General features: G+C 35.8%; 1 protein-coding gene across 1 annotated transcript in view; it reads left to right on the top strand.

Moving 5' to 3' along the window:
• LRPPRC (leucine rich pentatricopeptide repeat containing) overlaps positions 1 to 25,693 on the top strand; it is a 94,894-nt gene extending 69,201 nt beyond the window's left edge. Inside the window, exons 30-38 of the mRNA XM_033124814.1 lie at positions 3,464 to 3,590; positions 9,105 to 9,193; positions 13,248 to 13,452; positions 15,255 to 15,394; positions 15,532 to 15,647; positions 18,105 to 18,179; positions 20,646 to 20,730; positions 23,511 to 23,653; positions 25,533 to 25,693. Of these exons, the coding sequence (XP_032980705.1) occupies positions 3,464 to 3,590; positions 9,105 to 9,193; positions 13,248 to 13,452; positions 15,255 to 15,394; positions 15,532 to 15,647; positions 18,105 to 18,179; positions 20,646 to 20,730; positions 23,511 to 23,653; positions 25,533 to 25,589 (1,037 nt within the window). The 3' untranslated portion in view covers positions 25,590 to 25,693. The remainder of the gene's footprint in view (positions 1 to 3,463; positions 3,591 to 9,104; positions 9,194 to 13,247; positions 13,453 to 15,254; positions 15,395 to 15,531; positions 15,648 to 18,104; positions 18,180 to 20,645; positions 20,731 to 23,510; positions 23,654 to 25,532) is intronic.
• The last annotated feature ends 248 nt before the right edge of the window (positions 25,694 to 25,941 follow it).

Raw genomic sequence — 25,941 nt, forward strand, 5'->3', positions numbered from 1 at the left:
AGACATTAGGGGGCAATTGGGAAAATTTAAATATTGACTGAATAGTGGGTAGTGTTAAGAAATTGCTCTCGTTTTTATTAGATATTATAATGATATTATGCCTAACAGGAAAAGGTCCTTAAATTTTGGGATCTATAATGAAATATTGAGAGATGGAAAAAAGTCTAGATTTCTATAATTTATTTAAAAATGCTTAAACCATAAAGAACATAGGTAAAGCAAATCTAGCAAAATGTTAATAGTAAATGTTAGATATAGGTGATGGGTATATGGAAGGGGTTCATTATACTATTTATATTTTTCTGTATATTTGAAATTTTTCATAATATAAAGTAAGATAGGTTTTATCAAAAATTACACTTTGAAAACAACATGATGAATTTTTTTGGCAAATATATTTACTATATATTTTGCTTTTATTTGAAAGCAAAAAAGTGATTAGGACATTAACCATCATACTAGTGTGGGTGGAAGTGATCAAGCAATATAGTCATCCCCCCTTTATCCATAGGGGGAGATATGTTTCAAGACCCCCAGTGGATGCCTGAAACCGCAGATAGTACAGAACCCTATATATACTGTTTTTTCCTATATGTACGTACCTACGATAAAGTTTAATTTATGAATTAGGCACAAGAAGAGATTAACAACAATAACTAATAATAAAATAGAACAATTATAATAATATACTGTAATAAAAGTTATGTGAATGTGACATTAGTAAGTAAAATAAGGGTTACTTGTACATAAGCACTGCAGTGCTACAACACACAGTCAATCTGATAACCAGAATGGCTACTAAGTGACTAATGGGGTGGTAGTGTATACAGCATGGATATGCTGGACTAAAGGATGATTTACAGCCTGAGCAGGATGGAGTGAGATTTCATCACACTACTCAGAAGAGCACACAACTTAAAAGTTACGAACTGTTTATTTCTGGAATATTCCATTTAATATTTTTGGACCACAATTAGCTGCGGGTAATGAAACCACGGGAAGTTAAACCTCCGATGAGGGGGACTGCTGTATGCCAAGGTTGGAGGCAGGACAGGAACCCTGTTTCTTGCTTTTCTTCCCTTTATCTAGTGGTAAACTTCCTGAAGGCATGATTTTCTCTGTTAATGACTACTTTTAGTTTTCTGACCATCTCTAACCCCCTGGTATAAGCTTGCCAATTGCATTTTGGATATTTTCGCTTTGATTTTGTTGCATTTTCTCAAAATCATATTACTATTGTTTCCTTCATTTTTGTTAATTTTTCTCCATTGAGTGGTCTTTAAGTCCTTCGGTGTGAGTTTTCAAGTACGCTTTATGAGTCATTATGCAGCAGATTATTTTTCATTTTAGTATTGACAGTTTTTAGGTCTGTTTAGTAAAAAGGAATCAATGCAGAAATTTATAGAACCTGCTAATTTCTAGACTTAACTAGAAATTTTGTGACACTGATATAATGTGTATGAAATAAGAGTAAGCTAAGCTGTTACGCTTTTTCAGTCATGCAGAGTAACTTTTTATTCTGAGTCATTTTCCATTGCTGCATTTTCAGTCTATAACACCCTTGTGTCTTTCACCATGTATCTGTTAAACCTAAATATAAAATTAATTATCATCAATACGATTTAAATATTTGAGTGGAGTTTTGATTTGACTGAAATGAATATAAGGTTAGTGTGTAGTTTCTGTTTTAAAAGGTTTTAATACTCCTTCATGTATAGGCTTTTTTCAAATTGCTATTTTATTTAAGTAAAAACATTTAACCCATTAACTAAATGAGTATGATGTAGTATTAAATGTAGAGATACAAGATATATCCCTATGCTAGTTTTTTAATACACAATTTACATTTATCTAATTGGTTTCTATCCTGTTAATTTTTTCAGAGCTTTTAGTTACTTTTGTGTATATCTCAGGAGTTGAATCTGTAGCAAAATATGAATACTTTGAACAATGAATGCTTGATTGAATAGTTTGAGAAGTGAATGCTTACATTAGCACTTCATTGAATTTCTAATAGTTCAGTATACTTAAAACATGTGACACCAGAAACCTGTGGTGGATGAGTTTGGTGCTTTTTACAAAAAACTAATAGAAAATAATAAGCACAGCCATACCAGTTTCGTGAAAGACTACAATTTTTAGAAAACAACTAATAAGATTTTCTAGACTATTTTGTTGATATTAAATATTCAAATTGTACTTATTTATTTTCATTCAGCAAACTAGTGAACAATTATATATGTTTGTTGGGAAGTAGAAAATAATTTCATTACATCTTCTTAGTTCCTTTAAAAGGAAAATATGTGCATTATATACTGAATAATAGATTCTATCTATTCTTCTTAGTTAAGATACAAATATTAATGTCATATCTCTTTTCTCTCATTTTTTGTGCATTTAGCTTGAAAGGGGTAACTAAGTTTTTGATATGTCACTCCAGTTTAATTGAAGGGCCAGTGCAAAATTCCCCCAACTTAGAAATACAAGCCTAGTTGCTGCTTGTTCAGGAACCTCTCACATAGCTTACAATATTCTTCTGAGCATTAAAATCATATTCATTCCTTGTTGCGTGTTGTGTATTTCCTTACATTAAGCTTTATATCCGTAGAAGTTCATACGTGATAGTTTAGTTATGCCTCATCTCTACTGTGATTTGTTTATATATAACAGAGAGTGGATCGTAGTTTCAGTTGGATGTTTATAGCCAGGAAATTTTATTTCAGAAAAGTAAGTGACTGAAAAGTGTAGTTACTTCTCTTTTGGTAACATCTTTTCATTCACTGACAGTTATTGTGAACAAGTGAAATAAAACTGTTAATCAGTCAAACAAATGTTGCTTAGTTTACTTGTTAGATATCTGTATATTTGAAAATTGTATGTTTTTGTATAAGTCCTGTCGTAGCCAAATAATTTGATCTCCTAATTTTAGAATTATAGGCTATATTCACTTGCATGCTATTGTGTGGAAATGTTAACCATTGTAACCACCCACTTATAGATTAAAGATTGCTTTAAAATGAATCTCTTGCTCCCCTCAATCTAAATTATACCTCTGGTTTATTTGGACTTTAACACACATTTTGCAATTTATTTTGAAACTAGCATCATCTTTTGACAAAATTTAGAAGCGCTATTTCTTGTTTTGTTGGCATGACAGTAATCTGTTGACTTTAGAAAGCTAATAAGAAAAATAATTTTAAAAGGAAGCCCTTTCAGTTACCATCCATTTGGATTAAGTAGTAGTTTTCAAAGAAAATGTCACTTTGTATTTTAAAGATTAGACGAATAACAACATCTGCTTGCTCAGTAAGTGTATATGTCTTCGTAGAGAGGTATAGTGGGTGGGTGAATTTTGAAAAAAATGGAAATATGTGGGGTTAGGGTTTTGTTTTAGGATTGTTCCCTCCTTTTTGCCATTTCAGAATAATGTAATCTCATTTTTTGTTCTTTTTTTCCTTCATAGATGCATATAATATTTTCCTGAAAGCACAAAAGCAAAATGTTGTGTTTAACAGTGAAAGTTACATCAGTCTTATAAAGTTATTGTTGGTGAAGGATAGCTTTATACAAGCAATGCAAGTAAAAGATTTGTAAGTATTAGTCCATTTATTAAACCTGTGTTAAACAATATTGCCTATCCATTAAGGATTTTTCTAATGATAAATTGTTGAAATAGCAGTTGCTTAATTATCCTCAACTACCCACAAAAACCATATGACATAGTTTTCTAATTTTATGGGGTTTTTTAACCTTTAAAACTATATAACCTTTACTGGCCCTCCACAGCGCAGTACCTTTTATTTACTTTATATAACCTTGCAACTCATTTATGCTACCCATATGAAGTCAGACAGTTCAGTTCGTGAACTCATCCTAGAGAAAGTGCTACATACCTCGTTGCTGAGTATCACTATGGTCATCTTCAAAGTTCTCCCCTTGGGAAGCTCTGCACCGATGCCAGCTACTAGTCCACCCTTCAAAGCAATTTTGGAACTCTTTTTCTGGAATGGCCATCAGAGCTGTCATCGTATTACCCTTGATGTCATGAATGTCATCAAAATGTCTTCCTTTCAATATTTCCTTTATCTTCGGGTAAAGAAAGAAGTCATTGGGGGCCAGATCAGGTGAGTAGGAAGGGTCTTCCAATGCAGTTATTTGTTTACTGGCTAAAAACTCCCTCACAGACAGTGCCCTGTGAGCTGGTGCTTTGTCGTGATGCAAGAGCCATGAATTGTTGACGAAAAGTTCAGGTGATCTAACTTTTTCACACAGCCTTTTCAGCACTTCCAAATAGTAAACTTGGTAAACTATCCAGTTGGTACAAATTAATAATGAATGATCCCTCTGATACCAAAAATGTTAGCAACATTGTTGCACCAAGTTCGTGAACTTAATTGTCAGACCGTGTGTGTGTGTGTGTGTGTGTGTGTGTGTGTGTGTGTGTGTGTGTGTGTGTGTGTATAAACATACACACCATATACGAGTATATCTGTGGTCTTGAATTATCTGTGTTGATATAGGACAGTCACCCTAAAACTTCAGGTATTTAATGTATTCTGTGTCTCATTTTTATTTTCTCAGTTGCTAATTAAATTACCTATCTCTAGAATACTCAGTACATCCTGTCATCTGTAACACTGAAGTCATCAAGAGCGGGGCAGGGGGTACCTAAAATTACTTTTCTCAGGAAATTATCTAAACTCTTTATCCCAATACTACCCATTATAATCAAAGGTGTTCCGAAGCAAGAGTGATTTGGGAGGAAAGGGAGGCAAGAAAAAGAAGCATTTTGTGCTTGGAATTGGGTATGATTAAGTGAGGGGATAGAAGCAAAGAAGGAAAACTTTTTAAAAAACTTTTAATCTTGAAGTTGGTCCCAAAGACCTCTGAAATACTTCCTCCAAGTACAGATAATTTTTTCATTTCAATTGGGCTTGCTGTAGAACTGTGAGTCTCACGTTCTGGCAGCATAAAAAGATTCCCCACAGCCTACCCCAGAGGTTTTGATTCACCTGATCTGGTGTGGGCCCCAAGAATCTGCATTTTACTAAACACCCAGGTGATTCAAGAATCACATCTTAAAAAAAAAAAAAGGGTCACATCTTAAACATTTTGATCACATACCATAAACAGGGAATTGTACTAACGTCTCACATGTAACCATATTATAAAACATACTCAAAAAACAAAAAGTTTTCAGAGGATAAGATTTTTAAAATGGAGGTTTAAATGTTTTTTTGCCTCACCCAAAAGCGTTCACATAGTGTACATACCTTCCATTGAAGACCACTGATGTACCATATTTTACCATGTATAATGTGCTCCCATGTGTAATGCACACCCACGTTTTTGGCCCAACTTTCAGGGAAACAGAATTAGTACTACCCACGTATAATTCGCATCCTTACTTTTCACTCACTAATTTGGGCCAAAAAGTGCACATTATACACGGCAAAATATGGTAGTTTTTCAGACTGCAATTGTAACCTATTAGTGGGTCATGGGATCTGTTTAGTGGGACAGAACCAACATTTTTAAAATGAAATAGAATAGAAGATATCAAAGCACCTTTTTATGTGGTAAAGATGCTACTTTGTGAAAGTTTTATTTCAACTATATGTGTATATCTGCACTGGTGTGTACTGAATAGCATCATTTCTTCTATGTTTTGAATCTTGATCAAACAAGTGTGCAAGCTGCCATCCTAGAAGATGGTTATAAGCACAGCCCTACTATTTCCTCTTTATGTCCACAACCTGTAAAACGTATGTTTATCTTCTTTCCTCCCCTCCCTCTCTAGATGGTCATGAAGCCTTTCTGTACACATGAGGGCACTGTTATCTTAGCTGTGTTATCCTTCCAGGGGTATTACATGGCTGCCTTCCCCATGTAGCTGTGTGGGCCCAAGAGAATCCTAGATGGAAAGCCCTAGAATGCCCAGAGGCACCTAGTCTGGGGATTGCATGCACATACTTTTCCTTGAACCAATAAAATGTTGTATCTGACTATGAAAAAATGTATCTTGGGTTAGATCTACATTGAGTACTTTTGAAACTAACTCTGGACTGGGAATTCAGAAATGTAAGTTGTAGTTTTTGTTCTCCAACTAATTAACTGTGTTACTGGAGCAATGTCATGTAACTTCTCTGGTTCATTGCCAACATAAGGCCATGTTATCTCTTCCCCTCCCAGATCTGATCCATGATCACAGTAGAAAATAATTGTTGCTTTGTTTTATAGGCATCTTTATTATATGATGTAACCAAATGTGCCCCTGTCGCAAGAGGCAGTACCCCTTAGTACTATTCTGGTGCTGTTACTTGTAGTCCGTAAATAGCAATCTGTTACAATTGCCTACACAGTGCCACTTGTTCAGTCTTAGGAGCAGTGGTTTTTCCTATGAACTAAAAAGTGCAATCTTTGTTTTTCTATATACCTTTGTTGTCTTAATGTGTTGCAGATTCACTTGACCTCTAATGAGATTTCTTGTTTTATTAACAAGACCATTCAACCTTCCCAACAAGCAATGGAATCTCAAAAATAATAGTAACAACTGCCTTTAAAAATTTTTAAGAAACCACCTTTCTTTGACTTTTATTCAGAATTACATCTCTTCATGTTTCAAAATAAAAATTTGTGTATAGTAAATTCTTCCATGGGAGGGAAGCTGCTTATTCAAAAAGCAGTAAGGGATCTAAATTATTATATTAAATCTGATAACACTAACCTCTATTAGGAAATTTGAGAATCACGCAGCAATAGCTCTGCTTTCTCTTTTGAGAATAGCACCGTGTTTTCTCTTGTCCCTATCAGCTCTTATTTAATTCTGTCTAAATAGTGCTAAATCAGTAATTCAATGATGGTTTTAACTGGATTCGCCAGTTTTTGTTATCCAAAGTAAGATAAATTATAATCACCAATAATCTCCTGTGTGCATGTTATGTACGTACGATCCATAGAACAGTTACTGCTCTGAAATCTCGAAGTGAAACTCCCATGTATTAGGTGGGTGCAAAAGCAATTGTAGTTTTTGCAATTATTTTCAACCTTTTAAACCACAGTTACTTTTGCACCAACTTAATAATACTGTTTTCTTTGGTTAAGACAGACTAATTTTTGCAGTTGATTGTAAGTTAAAAGATTGATACTCTTTTATCCTTTATAGTTTTTTCCTTTATTTTGGCACTTCTAAAAATGAAAGAAAATGTCTAGAATCCTGTGTTGTTCAGTCTAATAGCCACGATAGCCGTATGCGTTTGTTTAAATTTAAATTGATTTAAATGAAATATAATTAAGATTGCCATTTCTTTGTCACATATAGCGACATGTGGCAGTGACTGCCCTATTAAAAAACATGGATCAAGAATATTCCCATCATCACAGGAAGTTTGATTTGACAGCCCTGGACTAGATTTTTTCCAAAAAGGAAAGATCAAAATTATGGGTTAGAAGTAAACTTCTTTTATCATATCGTATGAATGAGTCCAACACAAAGATCTCTACCAGTAACTTTTTGTAGTTTTTCTCCTTCTGCCAGTTTGGAATATATTCTGGATGCAATTGATTGGTTTCTACATGTGTAAAATGTATATGTTCAGCATATAATAGAGCTGGAGAGAGTTTTTTCCTCTTCCTATTTATCTCACTTTCATATTTGTATTGACTAGGCAGCTCGTCGAGATAGGAAAGAAAATGTTCCATGTTTTGAGGTATCTGAAAGGTTTGTAATTCACACTTGATGTCAGCTAAAAGAGAAGTTTTGTTACCTCATGGTTTTAATAAATTTTAGGTAATATTTTCAAGTAAATATGGAATAATACACGTAATAATGTAGGCATAAGAAGTGAGCTTAATTTTAATAGTGTCTTCTGTTTATTTAATCAAGATTGAGAAAGTAAATCCTTCATTTTATGCAGTTTATAGTCTCATGGACGAGTTGTTGACTTCAAAGCTGTGACAGATGGGACAAAGGAAAAAAGTCAAACTGAGCAATGGGTGCTTTGGTGGGATTAGAATGGGTGGCGGGGATAAGAAAATCCTGCGGGGGGCGGGGGGTGCTGCACAGATGAACCTCAGAGGCTGGAAGTAACTGAGAGGATGGGTACGTCACCATGTCTTTGGAGGATTTTCTGGGGATTGATGAGAATAATTTAGCAGTGACCCTGCTGTTACCGAAATCTGCCCAGCTTAGATGTTCATGTCGGCAGGCTGAGGCTGTTGGCAGCAAGATCATCACTGAGTTTGATAAGGAAACGGCAGCAATTGCTTTTGCTCCTTTTGCCCTATGGAGATTGCCTAATCGGCAGATGAACCCCGGGGGCATGAAGGGTGCTGGAATTTCATCACAGGAGATGTGCAAACAGTGTAGCAAACAGAAATCATCTCTGGCTAGGTTTGGTTGGTTTGTTTTTTTAAAATCATGTAGGGTTTAGTCATAATTAACCAATTTTTTGCTCTTGAGTTTTAAAAAGTTGGGAGGTGTTGTTTTAAGTTTAAGGCCGGGACAAGATTGTTGTATGAAATTTTTAATATTAATGTAACAGTGGTTTTATTAGTTCTACAGTATGTTCACCTTTAAAAACTGTATGTATCTGGATGACAGAAATTTGAAAATTAATCAACCAAATGATATGGTGTTAGTTCATAACATGCTTTAGTTTATATTTAAAATATGCAGTGCTGAAAATAAATGTTCATTTTTGTAGCCGAAAGAATAGTTTTACATTTTATAATTATGGTGAATGCAGAAAAAAGAGGAAAAAGTATCCAGCTTAGGATACAGCAGAACAATGCAGGGCATGCAGTTATTTTAGTCATCTAATATGTCAGCATTCAAGAATCTGAACCGATTGTTTAAAAAAAATCTTGTACTTTGTTTCTTTTGTTGCTCATTTCCAACTTTGTCATCTGTCAGAATGCAAAAAAAAATTATCCTTCTATAACCATTGACAGGATAACACAAAAGCTGTCTCCAGGTCGATATTTTGCAGCAATATTTTTAACATACGAACAGTAGTTTTTATAATTTCACCTTGGTGCTCAACCATTTATTATCGTATCAGAAGCATGTCAGTAATTCCTTTCTAAATGTCTGCTTCTTTTAGCGCGGAGACCCACATCAAGGGCTTCACACTGAACGATGCTGCCAACAGCCTCCTCATCATAACGCAAGTTAGGCGGGATTATTTGAAAGGTATGTCACAATGCTTGACCTTTACGTCACATTAATGCCTCTGCAGATTTTTCTTGTAACGCCCTTCGAATACTTGGATAAAGGAGTCCATTTAGCAAATTACCTGCTTATCAAGAGCCTTTTGTGGTAGCTGAGAGACGTAAATTACTGTACACGCATTTATAATACAGCTTGAATATGAATGTACTTGTCATTTGACCACTTAGTCCAGTTTCCATTCCATTTAACACAAGATGGGTTTTCTTAAGATGAATCACAGCTCTTCAGACATGCAAAATTTGTGTTCCAGAATGAGAGAAAGTACAGGCTTTCAAGTGCGTTAAAATTCACAGCACAAGTCATTTTGCTTTGAAAATTAACATACTTTAGAGCATCTGAAACAATTCCCAGCAGTTGTTTCTTGCATATTGTGTTGGTTGTGTATGAGATAGCAAGTGAGTTAAATTGAGTGTTAAATGTGTGAGATTGTGCACCAAATGATTATAATATTGATTTTTAAAACTTAATCTAATACTTTTTCAATGGTTCATAATACCAACAGCAATAAAACACGGGGTTTGTTTGGAGTTTGGAATTTGGAGTTTTTAAATTAATATTAAGAGGATAATACCAGAAAGATGTGGAGATGACGTTAGCATTGGGATGGGGACCGTTTGGTGAAGGCTGTTTATAGGTTTGCAGAGGGATGAGTTTGGATGTGGAGGTCTTACAAATGAGCTCCCAAGAGGGAAAATGATGAATCTCTTAAATTTAGATCAGCATCTTTTCATGTTTAGTTTGTGAATTTGAATTTTAGTCAGTACAGTAACACCACAGTTTTGCCAATACAACAAAATCCACTTAAATCTTTAAGGAAGGTTGAAAAAGCTCTTTAACTGTTAAATATGTTACCTTATGTCTTCCTCAGCCTATATTAATGGTATTATTCCTCACTTGCATGTTTATAGAATACTTGCACATCCCTCAGAGAAAATTGCTAATTGTGCAGCTTTAATGTTGCTTGTAATACCTAAATGTACTGGTCTTTAGATGTCTTCCTAATAGATGAAAACGGAATATGTAAGTGATGACTTCTCCCTTTGCAAAATTTTAACTTCAGCGTTCCACAGGCAGGGCCGGCCCATGTAGACAGTTTCTTTGGACAGCCGTCAGTCATCATTGAGTGATGTAGGGATTGTTATTAAAACTTAAAAAGCTTTCATTTTATTTTCCGTAAAAAAGGCTTTCTTTCAAATTGATATTTTATGTAGAAGGGATAAACAATTTTAAAATGTTGAAAAATTAAACTTGCTCACCATATAGTAGGTAAGCTCATTCATAAATAGCTTATATATCTGTAGACATGGAGATAAGAATAAAACACTTTTTTAATTTCAAGGTATTAATTTTTGAGCTGAATCTGAACTGAATTTCTGTAATTTGACTAGTTCCCTTTACTCATGTTAGGTACCCTGTGGAAACTATAAGGAACTTTATTGTGTAATTTTCACATCTGTTTTTCCCAGATATTCAGTTCAGTTGGCGGCTGGCTGAGAGCAGGCACTGGTGCCCCCTCTGCTACCTCCACCCCCACTGCCACCTCCTATGCCACCCCACACACTAACTTAGACTAAAGTGATCTTCAGCGAGGATGAGAACTCTGTTGGCACCATCCCCATCTCCTTGTTTTGCTCCACGGCTGACTAGAGCTCCCGATTTTTAAAAGCCCCTTCTCTTTTTCGCGTTTCCTTTTCTCAGTCCCATCTAAAGCAGGAAGAAAAATACAGCCAGTTCAATCTTAATCTAATTTTGTATGCTAACACTCTTCTGGAATATTAATAGCTGATACATGTCACCTTTGCAATATAATCAATATTACTAGTAAATTAGGTGACAGTGTGAAAAAGGCCTGGGGGAGGGGTGTTGGATGCATACTATTTGGGGTGTCCCTTAAGTCATAAACTGCATAGAAGGCAGGTCCTATGTGGGAATATGATTTAGGTTCTAAGGTCCCATGCACCCACAGATGCAAGCTCTGGGGTGGTTACATTCTTGGGTTAGTATCTAGCAATATGACTTCAGGCAAATTGTTTAAATTTAAACTCTGCCTCCGTTTCTCACCTATGAAATTGGTACTTCCCTCAGAAGGGTAGTTGTGAGTGTAGTTAGTTGCTTACTACTGTGCTGGCATCTAGTAAATGCTCAAATGTAGTAAAAGCTCACTAAATGTTACTATCATCACCAACATTATCTTATTTTTGTTATTCTTTTGATCCACTGGTGGGACCATTCTCTCTAGCCAACAGTATTCTTGATTGAAAGAATATTCATGGGTATTTTACATGATTTGAAAGAATTAAACATGAAAATGTTTGTTTTTTCTGACATCTCAACATATCTTTAAGAAAATGGAACGTATTTTGGAGGTAAAAAGTGTTTTGTGTTTTCTTGAATATTTATTATTCATAGGATAAACATTTCCCTGCATTTTACAAAAAAAAAAAAAAAAGCAATGGATGCTTAAAAATGATAGTATTTGTTTTTTTTACTTAGTAATAAATATCCTTTCTGGCACTTGTCAACCACTTCTCTACTTGTTGATTACTTCCTACCAGGATACAGAGTATATTGTTCTATACACAATGTGTACTCACTTAGCAATGATCATTGCAACACTTCGTGTAAACCCTGCACTTACTGGTAGCCCAATACTTTCTCTTACTGTGAGTTTCCCTGAATCCTGTCTCATTCCAGCACTTGGTAATAGTCATGCAAGAACCAGGAACAAATAGAAAAATAGTAGTTCCATCCATCAAAGAAATGCATTTCCAAATAAAGTTTTACTTTGTAAAAGGAAAAAAAAATAGCCTGAAGTTGATTATCTGTGTATGACCACCAGTTAAGATTCTATCAAGCTTATTTTCTATAGATTATCTCGTTAAAATAATATTAATAGCATTTTTGTTTCCTATATGTACTTACGGATTTATAAAATATTATATGCTTTTTAAACTACCTATTTACTTTTTTCTCCACTTGAGATCACAGGTTTCGATTGTAGATTTGAAATAATTATAAACTATTCAGTAATAAACACCAAATTCATTATGTCTTTTACTCTATCACTTTTAATAGACTGTTTGGTTATTACCGTTTTCCCATTCTTCTGTAAAAGATAGGCTGCTCTTATTCCAAAAGCTGCTTTGCGAGTCATAGTTTTGTTTAGGTTACATTGCTTTGATTGCTATAAAGCCATGAAGCTTTGTTTGGTAGCAGTAGTGGTGATTGTTAGGCTTACATTTTCCCCCAATCCACCACTGTATTTAATATAATGATTTCGCTACACTTGCACATGAGTTAGTAAATTAGAAGACTTGAGTTAGTAAATCAGAAGACTATTCCATATTTATCAATAATCAGATAAGTATGATACTTTAAAAAAAAAACAACTGTGGCTAGATCCATACGAATCTGATGAGTTTTATTTTCTTTGAAAAATGAGTGCAAGAAAATATCTACAAGGTATTATTTAATCGTATAAAATAAATTTGTTATTTGAAAGTTGAATGTTCCGTTTTGGCTGTTCCTGTGTGATTGATACTGTTTGGACTAGAAAAAGATATTGTTTTCAAGAAAGACTGTTTGGAATATTAGAAGATTTTAATAATCATGTAATCTTTTGAGTGTAATAAAATCTGGGAAAGTATGAATGTGGGTAGAAATTAGTATCTTTGACAATTCTTTAATTTTTAAAATTCTCATTTGTATTTCTCTGAAATTGTCAACTTCCTTGAAATTAATCACTAAATCTTATCCCTGAGTGGTACACACATTCTGTCAGGAATGTTTGTGAGTTTAAGAAGAAATTTCTCTAGTCTCTGATATCTTATAGTCAAATATTATTTTTTTTTGTTTTCTTATAAAGTATTAACATTTTCTGTAATCTAGAACAAATTATTCATAGCACTTCGCATATAGCTACTTGGTGCCCGTATTTAAAAGCTGGTTTTCAAAATGCATTAAAGTCAGTGCAGTTCATACGAGAAAAACTTTGTCGCCTGCTGTTCTATCGTAGAGGCTCTAAAAACGCTAAAAACGACCTTGGATCTGAAGCAGACACCTTCTAGGATAGCAGTGACCCGCCTGATTCAGGCGTGTGCCTTGAAGGGTGATTTAGAAAACATACAAGCGATTCAGAAGATGGTAAATGGACTCGAAGATTCAATTGGACTTTCAAATATGGTTTTCATCAATAACATTGCTTTGGCACAAATAAAAAAGTGAGTATTTTCAAGCTTTTTTTTCCTCCATTGGATACTGGAAGGAGCATTATCTCAAATACCACCTTAAAAAAATTTTTTTAAGCTGTTAGAAACCATATCAACTATACAGAGGAATCGTTAATGCCAGTTGCTGATTATTCCCTAACTATTAGGGAATAATTTATTATGTGTTACAAAATGTGATTAGCTTTAAAGTAAATCTCAGAATAGAGAACACATGTCAGATTTTTCAAATTCTTACATTTTGCTCCTGTGGTGTGTATGGTAACTTCTCCTGTGGTTGATAACTTCTCGTGCATACATGCCAGGCCCTGGTTGTAACAGTTTGTTACAGAAGTGAAAAATGAATTTATTGGTTGTCAGCAACACTTGAGGGTAACAGTGTTCACTGTGAACACTGTTCACAACTAGAACATTGTGAAACAGAGGGCCCAACAAGCTTGTTAAAAATATGTTTTTCCATTTTTTTCAACCTCTAACCCATCCACCTCTGTGAACACACACCCACAAAAAGGGAGGTGATTCTTATCACCATCTCTCGATTCATTGTTGAGAATCACTACTGTAGAAGCAAAGAAGAACTTGATTTTTATCAATCACACAAGCCAAATACTTTGTTCAAGTTAAAGATTCATGGGAATAATTAGGGACTTGACTCTCTTCATGCCTTTAGGAAAAATGTTCTTAGTAGTTAATTTTATATACATTTAATGAGTTGTGATATTGAAATGTAATGTTTGTTTTTTCAGGGTTTTTGTTTATTCCTATTTATTTGGGCCAAGAAGAGATTGTGTTTTGTTTGATTTCCCCTTTTAAAACTGTATTCCCAAATAGAACTTTAAACTTTCCCTTTAATTAAAAAATGTGATTATTTTAAGTTGCAAGATCCAGGGAAATTATCCAAGTACTATCTGGTTGAATTTTAAAATTTTAACATATAAACACAGTTTTATATGATGTGGAGAATATTTTTATTCACTAGTAAGTAGTTTTCTAACTAAAACCCATAAGAAAAATTTATTGTAATGGGGTGTTCATTTTGAGTTAGAGAATTCTTATGTTTTAGGTAATAATTCTAATATAAAATTATTTGGATTTGGAGTGCCTTAACTGGAAAGTAACAACTAAAGAATATGTTAACCAAAAAGTCAAAAAAGATACTTTTTATTGTAACTTGTTAAATAAGGCTATGTGATTGATTTTTTTAATGTCTAGTGTGAGGACACTTTTTTCCTAAGAATTTTAGTATAAATTGAATATTTTTCAAATATTCTATAATACCTGACAAAAACAAATTTTTGTGACTGAGACATGAAATTACACCTTTTAGAGACATCATCAGCGTCTTTAAGAATCCTGAGATGGTATATATCATCTTTACTTTAGGTAGTATGACCAGTTTTAGATTATAAAGCCACAGGATAGCACTTAAACAAGTTTTCATTTTACATCCAAAGAACTTGAAATCAAATTAAATATTTAAGATACAGTATTTTCTTAAGTTATCATTAATGCTTCCACATATAGGTGTTTGATCTTGTCTCTAGAACATTGTTTTCAAATAAGAACTACTTCAGTTATTATAGCATAAACCACTGAGTGATTGCTTTTGCTACCTAAAATGTGATTGAGTTCAACTTCCACAGTAGTTTTTATCGGGTTAATTATAAATATATTTCCTTTTTTTCCTAAAGCATTTGTATGTATGAATCCCACAGTAAGTTCTCATGCTAAGATTGCCTGTGATACTAATAAAAGAGCAAATGTTTCTTTATAATTTATTTTACTTTCTTTTACAGCAACAACATAGATGTTGCAATAGAAAACATTGAAAATATGCTTACTTCAGGGAATCAAACCATGGAACCCCAGTACTTTGGCTTGGCGTACTTATTCAGAAAAGTAATAGAGGAGCAGTTGGAACCAGCAGTTGAAAAGAGTAAGTTAGCTGTTCTTCCTAAAAAAGAAACAGAAGCACATTTTCTCTCTAGTGAGACTGGACCACACTTCTTTGGCAGATGAGTTATACCACTGTTTAAACAAAAGATTTTTCTTACCTGTCATTTTTATTTTCAGTAAGCATCATGGCAGAGAGATTGGCCAATCAGTTTGCAGTTTACAAACCCGTCACTGACCTTTTCCTTCAGCTTGTCGACTCAGGCAAGGTGGATGATGCCAGAGCTCTCCTACAGGTAATGACCCACCACACATGGAGCGGTGGGGCTGATGACTCGTGAGAAGATGAGAAATTGTAGACATAGGTATGTGGTAGAATACCGGAAATGCAGTGTGGTGCCGCAAGCACGTTTAAATTCATTGTGAATCAAGGTTGCATGACAACGACTGGATTGGAAGTTGTAGGTTGCTGGTTTTAAAGGTGGCAAATCAGACTAGAAATATTCTCAGATTTAGGGGTTACGGGGGTAAGGGAAGACTTGTTTTGCTAAAATGATTTAAGGACAAATGTTTCTGTGCAGATAAGTAATGCAAAACAATTCCTTTGATTTCCTACTTTAATTTCTCTAATGCTCTAAATACTGTGTATCACCATGGCAACACAGTTTGCAAACAAAAAGTAGGAAATGTTTGCTTTTCAAGTACAGCTTCTCACTTGAATACTCAAACATTCTCGGTGCCTTATTCAAGATGTATTAAGAGTTGAATTTGCTTTCTATTCACTTGTGTGTCACAGACACATTCAGTGACAAATGCAGGTCTCTGTGGCCTGCGCTCTCAGTTAAATTAGCAATCTTCAGGGAAGGAGACAATGGCATTCATGCCATTTTAGCAGCACTAAATATAAAGCTGCTCCAAGTGCAAGCAAAGGAACGGTGGGTGAGCTGAGCTGCCACTGGCAGTGTACACAAACAGGCACCGCTGGGAGCCCCTTCCCAGCAGGTGGCAGTCAAACAGTCGCCGGGATCCTGCCAACGCCTGTGTTTGTGTAGACTCCCTGTGTCAAATTGAGGCCTGGGACCAATTTCTGATAGTAAATAGTATGATTCTCACTTAACATTTTTACGAGCAGGAGATAGGGATGGTAAAATGACCCATTTGCTCGCGCTCCAGTTTTGATCCTTAAAGTTCACCTCGTTTGACAGCAGAATCCAAGCCATGTTTAAAACGAATGCCTGAGAAATATCTCTGTAAATAGTTTTGTACAAAGTGTAAATTGGCTCTGCTTCTAAGTCTTTTCATACTTTTGTTTCTGGATGGAGAGACATTCCAGTTAATTGGGAATTTTCTTGTTTTGTTTGGTTCATTTACATTTTTTTTTTTTTTTTTTTTTTTTTACAGAAAAGGCAATTTATGGTAGGGATTTCAGGAATTTTTTCTTTGTTTTATCTTGCTGCCTTTGTAGTATTACAAGTTCTGCCTTGAAAGCAATAAACTCCAATGGTTTATCTTTGCATGTACACATCTAAGTGTACCTACTAGGGGTATGTGCGTATCTAATTATACACGTGGCAGGAGTCATTCCATTGTAACACATGCTTTGATACCTCTTTAGAAAGTGGAGCTTGGTATTTCATCTAGCAGCTTCTTCTGAGCCAGAACCTTTCCAGGCTCTTCCTAGCACGACGGACAGCAGCCTGCGTTGGGAGACTACAGGGATACAGGGATGTTGCCCGCTGTCCTCTGAGCTGCATTTCCCCACAGCGGCCTGTCTAGGGGCTCTTGGTGACAGTTGAGTACTGATACAGCAGCAGCAGTCTTTCGTTTTCATCCCTTCAATAGATTGAGGTTTCAAGTGATAAGCCCTTTACCCATCCTTTACCTGCTTGTCAAACAGTAAAAGATTATTCTTGCTGTGGTGAAGAATACTTTATTCACAGATGTCGAAAACATCAGTTTATAATGTAAATGTTCTATGTGTCCCCAAAAGTTCTTTTTATACTATTCGTTTTAGTATTGACAATGTTTTAAAGCTTTGAAAGAGGAATGTGCTTTTAGAAACTTAAGAGAATGACATCTATGAAGAATGTAAACTAAAATATTGTCTTGCCATATTTGATTTTACTATAGCATCTAAGATTGGATAGACACTTGATTTATCTGGTCTGTCATATAAACTTTTTTTTTTGAGTTTAACTTTTGTCTCTTTCTCAAGCACTGGCTGTCTGTTGCAATGAAAGCCTTTTATAAAATAGAGAGATTGAAATCAGTCCTTTTGTATGCATAAGTGTAGGTAATTATACTTTAAAGAGAACTTGCTTTGTACATTTTAATTTTTATAAAGAAACGAGCAGTTATCTCCCTGACACCTTATTAAATGTATAATTAACCTTATGATCCCTAGCTCACTTGTGAATGCTTGGCAGTATAATTGGAGAGGAATAGTGTTTCTTTTTTTCCTCTTTCTTTGCAGTCGTAAACCTTATTCTGTGGTTGTTGAAGCATTAGTTTAATTTTTCCCTTGTCTTTTAAAACAAACTTTATACTTGCAATGCCAAGGACAACATTCACAAAAGCTTGGCATAGCTGGCACTTGTTTTCTTTTTTCTTGCCTTAAAAAAATTGATGGACTATGAGGCCTTCCTATTGGTAATGATACATTCCTGTATTATTGTGAACTTTCTTAATTGGAAATATTTACCTTGGTCTGCTTGTTTATCAAAAACTTAACTGAATAATGTTTCAATTTTTAGAGATGTGGTGCGATTGCTGAACAAACCCCAATTTTCTTGGTGTTCTGTATCAGGAGTTCTCGGAGACCGGGAAAGGTACTGTGCTTTACTTGCTCACAAATTAGTGATGATATAAGCCAGTCTTCAAAGGTCTGAGTATCACGTTAAGAGCTTGTTGGTTCAGGACCTGATCTTAACGCACTGTAGAGATGGAAGACTTTTTGTCTGTAGTTGTTTACATTTTAAATGTTGATACAAAATCAGTTCTGGCTCCTTAGTTACACTGAAAAAGCAAAACGAGTTCATGAAGTGAATTCTCCATGTGCGTAGTTGTGCCTCAGAGCCCCAAGAAAGGGCCCTAAGAAATGGAAGATAAAAATCCTGTTGCTCAGGTCACTTGGAACGTTTCCTGGGGCAGAAGCACTGCTTCCATCAGGTTGCTACTTTTGACCATTTATCAGATATAAACTGTCAGGTTAGATTAGCCACTTGGCTTTAAAACTGGTACGTGCCAGAAATTAATGTTCTCAATTTGTACAGTGTACACTAAAGGATGCATGTGTGTGGTGTGTAAAACAAGCAAGTCCTATTTTTTATGTTAAAGCAAAGAATAAAAGCATATTTTCAAAAAAAAGAATTTTAGATCTGATTTTACCTGTTGAGCAACAGGAACCCCGTTTTTAGTTTATTTGGGTACATCATGAAGTTTCAAATTGAGTGCCAATTGTAATGTTTGTTTTATTATGAAATACTTAGATTGTTTCTAGTCTGGGAGATCTATATTTTCTTTAATTTCTGCGTACCTCCCACACACATAACTAACACTTATAAAAAATATGTATTACCTAATTGCAAATTTATCTTTGGCTCATGTATTTATTTACAACAAACAACTTTTGAAAATATTTAGTTGCCCCCCCCACACACACTTTTTTTCCCTTTCAAAGACACTATTTTTTTGAATTTGTGATTAAAAAGTATAAGGAATCTGAAAAATACGTGTCACTTCATGTACGGGGCTATGCCAAGTACCTCCTTGCTTTACTTGGATGATGGGACAGGAAATGTACAGTAATGTATCCGTTTAGAACATTCCTCCCAGGAGACTTAAAATTACACGAAGCCCTTGAAAAATACAGGTCCAGGTGTAGATTGACTGAATAAACATGCCAAAAAGTGAGTTAGGATTTTTAAAAATTCCAGTTACAGTCTCTGCCTGTTTGACATAGAATAATTAAGCCAGATTGAGCTTCTTTGGGTGAGATGGGAACAGGGCATAAAGCTATGTAAAATCCATCTTTATGGTTTATCCAGAAATATTGGAGTGTTCGGAAATATTCAGTCATTATTCATTAGGGTGTGGCAGTTCTGTATTTACTACAGGAACTAAAACAAGCAATTAAGTAAAAATTCCAGTGAGATCTGCAAATGCTCTATGTATGAGGTGTGATCACAAAATATAATGAATGTTTAAATTAAAAAAATGTATTGCAGTAAAAGACACATTGCCCTTAATTTCCCTCACAATACTCCCCTTGCTTCGAACACACTTATCCCATTGTTCTTGCCACTTTCTGAAGCAGTTCTGGAAGTCCTCTTTTGTGAGTGTCTTTACTTCATCCTCCATCATGACAGTGCTCCGTGTCACACGTTGCTTCTGGTATACTGCAATTTCTGTCAAATAAAAACATTAGAGTGTGTCCTCATTCACCTTATTCACTGGATCTGGCACTGTGTGAGTTCTGGCACTTCCCCAAGTCAAAATGACCATAAAAGGAAAATGTTTTGAATCGATTCAGGACATCAAGGCAGCCACGACAGCGCAACTAAAGATACTCACGAAAGAGGACTTTCAGAACTGCTTCAGGAAGTGGCAAGAATGATGGGATAATTGTGTTCGAAGCGAGGGGGGAGTATTTTGGGGGGGGATTAATGGCAATGTGTCTTTTATTGTAATAAATGTTTTTTAATTTAAACATTCACTGTATTTTTTTGATCACATCTCATACCAAGAAAGGAAACTTCAAAATGTTTGATTGAATTCTTTACATTTCACTTAAAATTTTTGGTTCCTTAAGATACAGTTATTATTATCTCCTCTTTCTTTGGGATCTCATAACTTCTTGCTATGGTTACCAACTGACAAAAGAAGCAATCTTTATAATATTTTAGAAAAATATTCATGGAAATTTAACTTTTTTAAAATGCTTGTTTTAGATGTAAATTATCAAATCAACATAAAAAAATACTAAAATGAGGCATACCTCATTTTATTGTGCTTCAAAGATTGCAATTTTTTTACAAATTGAAGGCAAGCCCCTCTAGCAAAAAAATTACGACTCACTTTATTGGGATACTTGCTTTCTTGCAGTAGTCTGGAACTGAACCCGTGATACCTGTGAGGTATGCGTGTATATACAAAGGGAAAATAGTCCATTAAATTGAGTAGGTAGTTCTTTTATAATAATTGTCACGATTTTCTGATATAATGTCTATATATCAGTGTTCTATTTCACTGTTCTTTTGAATTGTTGGTAACATTACCTATATTTAATTTTCTAGTCACCGGCATTGAAATCTTTGTTAGAATTGATTCCTGAATTAACTGAAAAGGAAGAAGCATACAGTTCCGTCATGAAAAGCTATGGTAATAAGTTTAATCTGACTATATTATTTAAGTGATTTAAATATTTATAGTATAGTCAACTGAGTTAGTCTTCGGCTCAAAGGTAGTAGTCCTAAATATCAAATACTCATGATGTAAATTACTTAGCTTTAGAATATGTTTTAAAACTATATATAAAAGAAAAATACGAAATTATTCATGTAACTTTAACATAAAGAAGTATCACTGGGTATTTTCAGAGGGGCCCAGGTGTGTTGAGTATGATCCTAGGCTCCTGAAAAGACTTGGAAGTCCTCTTGGGTTTACATGTTGGGAACCAATCCAGTCTCCCCAAGGCACGGCCACCTGAAATATTACGTGAATGGGTACATACTTGAGACTATCACTTGACTTGCCTTCTTGCTCCTTCATACTTAGGCCTTTGAAACAGCAGTGGCATTTGAAATAACTACAAAATGGGCTCCAAGGTTTTACCTTAAGTCACAGTGGAAATTCCTGTCTTATAAGTTGTTTGTTACCTGATTGCCAGCCCCTGACATATGAAAGAGAACCAGTCTCAAGTTTCCTTAGTAATCAAGATAAATGTTATCATACCTAAGTTTTGATCACCCATCTGTCTGTCACCCACTAACTTGCTCATTTGAGGCAAGGTATAAATAAGGAATTTTTTTTCCTTTTTTCTTTTTAATTAGGGAATATTGGGGAACAGTGTGTTTCTCCAGGGCCCATCAGCTCCAAGTCATTGTCCTTCAATCTAACTGTAGAGGGCACATCTCAGCTCCAAGTCCAGTCACCATTTCCAATCTTAGTTGCAGGGGGTGCAGCCCACCATCCCATGCGGGAATCCAACCTGCAACCTTGTTGCTGAGAGCTCGCACTCTAACCAACTGAGCCATCCGGCTGCCCCTCCGGAAACTCAGTGGCAGCTCATTGTTTTCAATCTAGCTGTGGAGGGCACAGCTCACTGGCCCATGTGGGAATCGAACCAGCAACCCTGTTGTTCAGAGCTTGCATTCTAACCAACTGAGCCATCCAGCTACCCCGCTTTTTTGATTTTTATTGTTGGCAGGATAACAGACTACAGTCAGAATTTGTAAATTGGTTCTCCGTTTTTCCACCCTTATGAGGGGTACATGAGGTACTTCAAAAGAGCTATTATCATAAACTTTCTCAAAGTTCCATTTGGGGAATTGGCAGATATTAAGTAGTAACTAAATAACATGAAATACGGTCGAACAGCATAAAGTTACTAAACTGTGTAACCGTACTTGGGAATTGGGAAGGAGAAGAGCAGGGAGATCAGGAAGGGAAGATGGAAGAATTTTCTGAGCAGCTTCCTGGAAGATGGTAGAGTTTGAGCTGAGCCCTTGACAGTGGCAGGAAAGGATTTGGTTCCTTAGGGGAGTAACAAAGGATTTACACAGAGGACATTGACTTCACCCAACCAGTAGAGATTTATTCAACTCCAGTAACAGCTGGTGAGTCATGCACCTTCGCTTCTTTTTGGGAGATCCCTGGATGATGCCTAAACTTCCCACATCCCGGAGGCTCCCCCTGGTGCTGTCAGAGTTGGGATTGGTTGTAGAGCACCAGTGTAGGGTAGCGGGTTATTAGGGGCTTAGATGTTAACAGTTACCAGCAGTGATTGTTAGCAGAGCCCCTACAATTTTAACAGTAAACTTAGAAAATTTCCACAAATCAGCCACAGGTGGAGAGCCAGCTAACCCTAGTTCCTAAGCTACTCCATCATCCATTTAAATGAAATATTAGTGTAACTTGTTAATGTTTTATAGATGCATGTAGATTTTTGACAAAATATATATGGATTTTTTTGGTCATTATAGCTAACTGTTCATATTTGCTTATTTCGAAACAGAAGGAAGAATGTATTGAAAGTGTTTTGTTTGTTTTTTTTTTTTTTTTAAGATTTTATTGAGGAAGGGGAACAGGACTTTATTGGGGAACAGTGTGTACTTCCAGGCATTTTTTTTTCCCCAAGTCAAGTTGTTGTCCTTTCAATCTTAGTTGTGGAGGGCGCAGCTCAGCTCCAGGTCCAGTTGCCATTTCTAGTTGCAGGGGGCACAGCCCACCATCCCTTGCGGGGGTCTAACCAGCAACCTTGTGGTTGAGAGCCCGTGTTCCAACCAACTGAGCCATCTGGGGAGCTCAGCGGCAGCTCAGCTCAAGGTGCCGTGGTCAATCTTAGTTGCAGGGGGCGGAGTCCACCATCCCTTGCGGGACTCGAGGAATTGAACTGGCAACCTTGTGGTTGAGAGCCCACTGGCCCATGTCGGAATCGAACCGGCGGCCTTCGGAGTTAGGAGCATGGAGCTCTAACCACCTGAGCCATTGGGCCGGTCCGTATTGAAAGTCTTTTTGGCGTTGTTTAGCGGATACTGATACAGATACAGATTTCTGCATAATTTGCATGTCCCTCACCACAACAGTCCCTGAATTAGCTTGATTTCAAAGTGTGGTTTTAAGCAGAAGAAGGTTGAATGGTGTGTGCTTACTCTATGGTTGAGGACTTCACTTTGTGTTCGCTTGAACTATCATGGATCTTTTGAAATAGTCGTGTTTATATCATTTTCCTCCTCTTTCGTAGTGAATAATGCTGAATGACAGATGTGGGGAAGGAGTGAGGGAGCTTGTAGATTCTGAATGTGGCTTTTTGCTTAAAGATAGTTAAGTTTCCTTTTGCTTTGGGACAAAGGGATCCAGGAGTCTCTGAATGACTAAGTGTTTTGGGAAAAGAGGAAGATAACGTTGTCTTTATCTATGATTAACATCTTTTTCTTCAGTCTTGGACAATGATGTCTCTTCCGCCAAAGCACTGTATGAAAATTTGAGTGCAAAGAATATGAAATTGGATGATCTGTTTCTGAAACGTTACGCAGTTTTGCTGAAGAATGCTGGAGAGTCTGTCCCTTTCGTTGAGCCCCCTGTGAGTACTTCTTAATTAAGGGGAAAAAATTACCTCTACAGATTTATGTATGCTTCAGAATAATGTATAAAAAATAAGTTGAATACTTAATTACATGAGGATTTGATCTCTGTGAAGAACCCTCACGGGAGGGTTTCGGGAACGGAACTGGCGTCATGCCTAGGGTTTGGCTGTGGGAGAACATTAGCCCTCTGGGGCTGAGGTTTAAAATATAAGGTCAGTCTCAGACCTTCAACTACAGATACGAATTTATCAAATGTCCTTGGAGTGGTTTTTCTCTCATCGTTTCAACTTGAAATAGGACTTAATGGCATATATTTCAGTAGCCAAGCGTATTATGGAACGGTTAATTGCTTATTCATTTTAAGTAAGTTTGTTTTTATTTCATCTAGGAAATGTTTTTATTGAATTGACATACAACATTTTATTATTTTCAGGTGTACAATGTAATGATTTGGTATTTGTATATATTGCAAAGTGGTAACCACAATAACTCCAGTTAACATCCATCACTATACACAGTTACAAAATTATTTTCTTGTGATTAGAATTTTCAAGAACCACTCTCCTGGCTACTTTCAAATATGCAGTACAGTATTATTAACTAACAAGCACCATGTTGTGTATTATATTCCCATGACTTAGTGATTTTATAACTGGAAATTTGTATGTTTTGATCCTCTTCTCGCATTTCACCCACCCCCCACCTCAGGCAACCACCAGTCTGTTCTCTATGTCTGTGAGCTCAGTTTTGTGTTTTGTTTTTTTGATTCCACATACAAGTGAGATTATATGGTATTTATCTTTTTCTGTCTGATCTGTTACCCTAATGCCTTCAAGGCATGTTTCCTCCATCCATGTTGTCGCAAATGACAAGATTTCATTCTTTTTTATGGTTGAGTAATGTGATGGGGTGTCTGTGTGTAGTGCATCTTCTTTATCCGTTCCTCCATTGATGGATATTTAAGTTGTTTCCATATCTTGGCTTTTGTAAATTATGCTGCAGTGAACATAAGGATGCATGTATCTTTTTGAATTAGTGTTTTTGTTTTCTTCGAATATATTCCCAGAAGTGGAATTGCTGGGTCATATAGTAGTTGTATTTTTAATTGGGGGGGAAACGTCCAGACTGTTTTCTCATAGTGGCTGCACCAGTTTACATTCCTACCAACAGTACGAGGGTTTCCTTTTTCTCCACATCCCCATCAACTTGTTATTTCTTATCTTTTATAACAGCCATTCTAACAGGTATGAGGTGGTATCTCATTGTGGTTTTGATTTGCATTTCCCTGATGATTAGTGGTATGGAGCATCTTTTCATGTACCTGTTGGCCATCTGTATGTCTTTGTTGGAAACATGTCTCTTCAGATCGTCCGCCCATTTTTGAATAGGATTGTTTATTTTTTTTGCTGTTGATTTGTCTGAGTTCTTTATATATTTTAGATATTAACCCCTTATCAGATAGGATTTGCGTATATTTTCTACCATTCAGTAGGTTGCCTAGGAAGCCTTGTTATATTTTGTTCTGTTTAACAAGAGGAATCATGTACGCAAAATGTTTTATTGTGTCATTGACCTGAAAGTCACTATACCACGTTTATTTCAAACACCTCAACCTTCCATACCCACTATAAACACCAACGTGCACATGCACACACAGCAGAGGGTCCTGTGCCAGCATTGCCTTTGAATTTGGGGCCCTTAAACTGGTGATTTCATGAGACATACAGGAGTGCTGAAGCTTGAGGGGACACAAATACCAGAGGCCTAGCGGTCTTTGCTGCCAGTTTGCAGTATTTCATGATTTTTAAGTTTTGTACCATCACCTGTTGCCAGTAATTTTCTCTTACCTTCCTTTCCTTTTTGTCTCCTCAACAGGAAAGCTTTGAATTTTATGCAAAGCAGCTAAAGGAATTAAGGGAAAGCCCTTTGTGAAATAAGCCGGCACTACTTTGTCTTGTGTGTATTTGTGATTCTGTGTCTAAAATGGTATTTTTTAAACATGTTTGAGAGGACAGAAATAAATAAATGAAAAATTACTCTGTTTATGTACTTGTATTTATTTGTAATATGGTATATGGTATGTTCAGCATCTTCTTGGCAATAACTGTGAGCACTTAGCAGACGTTTTGTTTCGTGCTTGTACTAGACGTCTTGGGGCATTTTCTTTGGGGCTCCTGATGTATGAAGCCATCGTTTTTCAGGGTGGTTCTCCCAATTGACTCTTCAGGTCCCGTGCTCTATTTCATTTGTTATTTTTTTTTTATTTTTTTATTTTTTTAATTTA

The sequence above is a fragment of the Rhinolophus ferrumequinum genome, chromosome 13 (genome assembly GCF_004115265.2).
Source record: "Rhinolophus ferrumequinum isolate MPI-CBG mRhiFer1 chromosome 13, mRhiFer1_v1.p, whole genome shotgun sequence".
NCBI classification, from domain to species: Eukaryota; Metazoa; Chordata; class Mammalia; order Chiroptera; family Rhinolophidae; genus Rhinolophus; species Rhinolophus ferrumequinum.